The sequence below is a fragment of the Vollenhovia emeryi genome, unplaced genomic scaffold (assembly GCF_000949405.1).
Source record: "Vollenhovia emeryi isolate VEMERY1.0 unplaced genomic scaffold, V.emery_V1.0 DF942846.1, whole genome shotgun sequence".
NCBI classification, from domain to species: Eukaryota; Metazoa; Arthropoda; class Insecta; order Hymenoptera; family Formicidae; genus Vollenhovia; species Vollenhovia emeryi.
Window position 1 is genome coordinate 1 of NW_011963520.1, and position 2672 is coordinate 2672.

A 2672-nucleotide genomic window follows, 5' to 3' on the forward strand; every position below is an offset into this window, starting at 1 on the left:
AATAATTGTAATGCACGAACACAAAAAACAATTACACACCGGATTAGCGGGTACACTAGCAGCGGTTAGAACACGTTTTTGGTCGTTAAACGGTCGAGGTACCGTTAGAAGGGTGATATTCCAATGCATGACTTGTTTTCGAACAAAGCCTCGGAATGTAAGTTATCAAATGGGAGATTTACCAAGCTCGCGTTTGAGGGCCGATAAGCCTTTCGCAAGGGTCGGTATAGATTTTGCCGGCCCATTATTTATCAAAGATGGTAAACTCAGGAATAGAAAAATCGTTAAGGTTTATTTATGCGTGTACGTATGTTTTTCGTCCAAGGCTGTCCACTTGGAATTGGTAGGTGATCTTACCAGCGAGTCATTCTTAAACGCGTTAAAGCGATTCGTGTCAAGACGCGGCTTATGCGAACACATTTATTGTGATAATGGAACTAACTTCGTTGGGGCAAAGAATGAGCTCAGCGAAATCTCCAAATGGTTAGGTGACATACTAAAGGACAGTAAATTTGCGAATTTTTTGTCGCAGTCCCTTATTACTTGGCATTTTATTCCCCCGCGGGCTCCTAATTTTGAGGGCCTTTGGGAGGCGGCAGTGAAGAGTGCAAAATGTCACATTCGTAGGATCACGAGTAATGCGCATTTAACGTTTGAGGAACTGTACACTGTGATTACGCAAGTCGAGGCAGTTATGAATTCCAGACCATTGGTCCCGATGTCAGATGATCCTAATGATCTTGAGATTTTAACGCCGGGGCATTTATTAATTAACAAATCGCTCACGGCAGTGCCGCAGGTAGCACTAAGCGAATTACCGACCAATCGACTGAATCAATACCAACGTCTCCAGCAACTCGTTCAGCATTTTTGGTCTAGATGGACCAACGAATATTTGTCGTACTTGCAACAAAGGTCTAAGTGGAAGACTAACGGTCCGATCGAAATTAAGATAGGTATGATGGTGCTGTTAAAGGAGGAAAACACACCACCTCTTAATTGGAAGTTTGGTCGCGTAACGGAGTTGTATCCTGGAGTCGATGGTGTAATTCGCGTAGTCGGTTTGAAGACAGCCACGGGATTGATAAAACGATCGTTGGGAAAAATCTGCGTATTGCCGTTCGAGGATTCGAATGTTGTTAATTAGTTACCTGAGTCAACTCACTAGATTTAAGCAAAGAAGGCTGTTTCGTTTCGTGCCATAAGTTGATATTAGAAATAAGTTGCGTGATAGTTTTAAGGTGACTACGTACTGAATGTGAAGTTCAATTCGATATCTGATTAATGCGAGGCAAGGTCTGCTGTTGTTTTTATGTTTATTAGTAACGAATCAAATGAGAGCATTACTTAGGCTTCTTTGTTATGTTTTGAAAGGTAGACCTTTCAAGGGGCGCGGGATGTTGATTCCCTAGTAGGGGAGCCCCTAGTACGTAAGGCCCTAGACGGTAGTTGCGTGGATGGCGCTCGCGCGCTGACTTTGGGGATCTGCCCTCCTGCCGACAGTTCGTCGTTGTACGTGAGCCATGGCGGCCGCATTCTGTGTGAAATAAAGTTATCCATATAGTCCATCTAAGTGATTGGTGTCAGCAATCCCATTATCCGTATCAATAAGAGAAAACGCCGATCTCCAGACGATTCGAGATACAATCACGTGCATTGGTTCACGTGATAACAGAGAGAATGTGTGTGTGTACTAGCGCGTCGCGATCAGCTGATGGCAGCGTCGTCGCGGGCGCTCTTGCCGTAAGCGCCCGCGACGACGGTGAGCCGCGCCGCTCCTGCCTGCCTCTAGTATCTGGCCCGTCATTCGATATCTTTTCCTCTTTATAATTCAAAAACTAAGCTTCGGAGAAAATTTTGCAAGAGAAAAAATCATTTCAGAATTAAGTTTAGAATACGACATTTTAAGGACAAGTGGTTGTTCTGAATCACCCTGTATATCGAAGAAAAATCTGGTGTTTTTAATGCCAATAGCATATTCCACGAACGCACCTATGGTAACAGTCAATCATGATAAATCGATAATACAGATTGTGTTGTGAGCCCGGCCTAAAAGATTGATGCTCAACTGTTTACCGGAATACTAACGGTCATATTGTTGTTATGTTAACGCGGGACGTGATGCAGTGAGTGTGTCAAGTAAAGTGTGCCACGTGAAGTGTGTAATGAGTATATACATACTCATCTGTGCAAGAAGAAGAAGAAAGACTTTGAAATGGATCACCCACGACCATCTACAAGCGGTACAGGATAGAAGCAGAAGATAAAAACTTTTCAGACTGCATGGATAGAGTACCCTGAATTAAAAGACTGGCTTTATAACCGCTCATCAGGACAATGGGAAAGCCTACTGTACAGCATGTGACAAAGTTTTAATAAGCGGTACGTCAGAACTCATTAGGCACGCACATAGGGTCCAACATAAAAATAACATCGCGAACAGTCGTATTAATAATAACAATCCATTTGCTTCAATGCCTTCTGCTGCCTGCAATAAAGAGAATAGAGATCATATTAATGAAGTTAAATCTGCAGAAATAAAATTAACCGCGTTTTTTAGTGAACACAATATTGCTTTTCAAATAATGGATCATCTTATTCCTCTCTTAAAAGAAATTGGTAGTGCTTCCCCGGTTATAAAAGATCTTACACTGTCACAGACTAAATGTGTT

The 2672-nt window shown here is 42.5% G+C and overlaps 1 protein-coding gene across 1 annotated transcript; it reads left to right on the plus strand.

Moving 5' to 3' along the window:
* The first annotated feature begins 169 nt into the window (after nt 1-169).
* LOC105567515 lies at nt 170-1147 on the plus strand. Its single transcript, XM_012022447.1, has one exon. The coding sequence runs from the start codon at nt 170-172 to the stop codon at nt 1145-1147; it is 978 nt and encodes a 325-aa protein (XP_011877837.1).
* The last annotated feature ends 1525 nt before the right edge of the window (nt 1148-2672 follow it).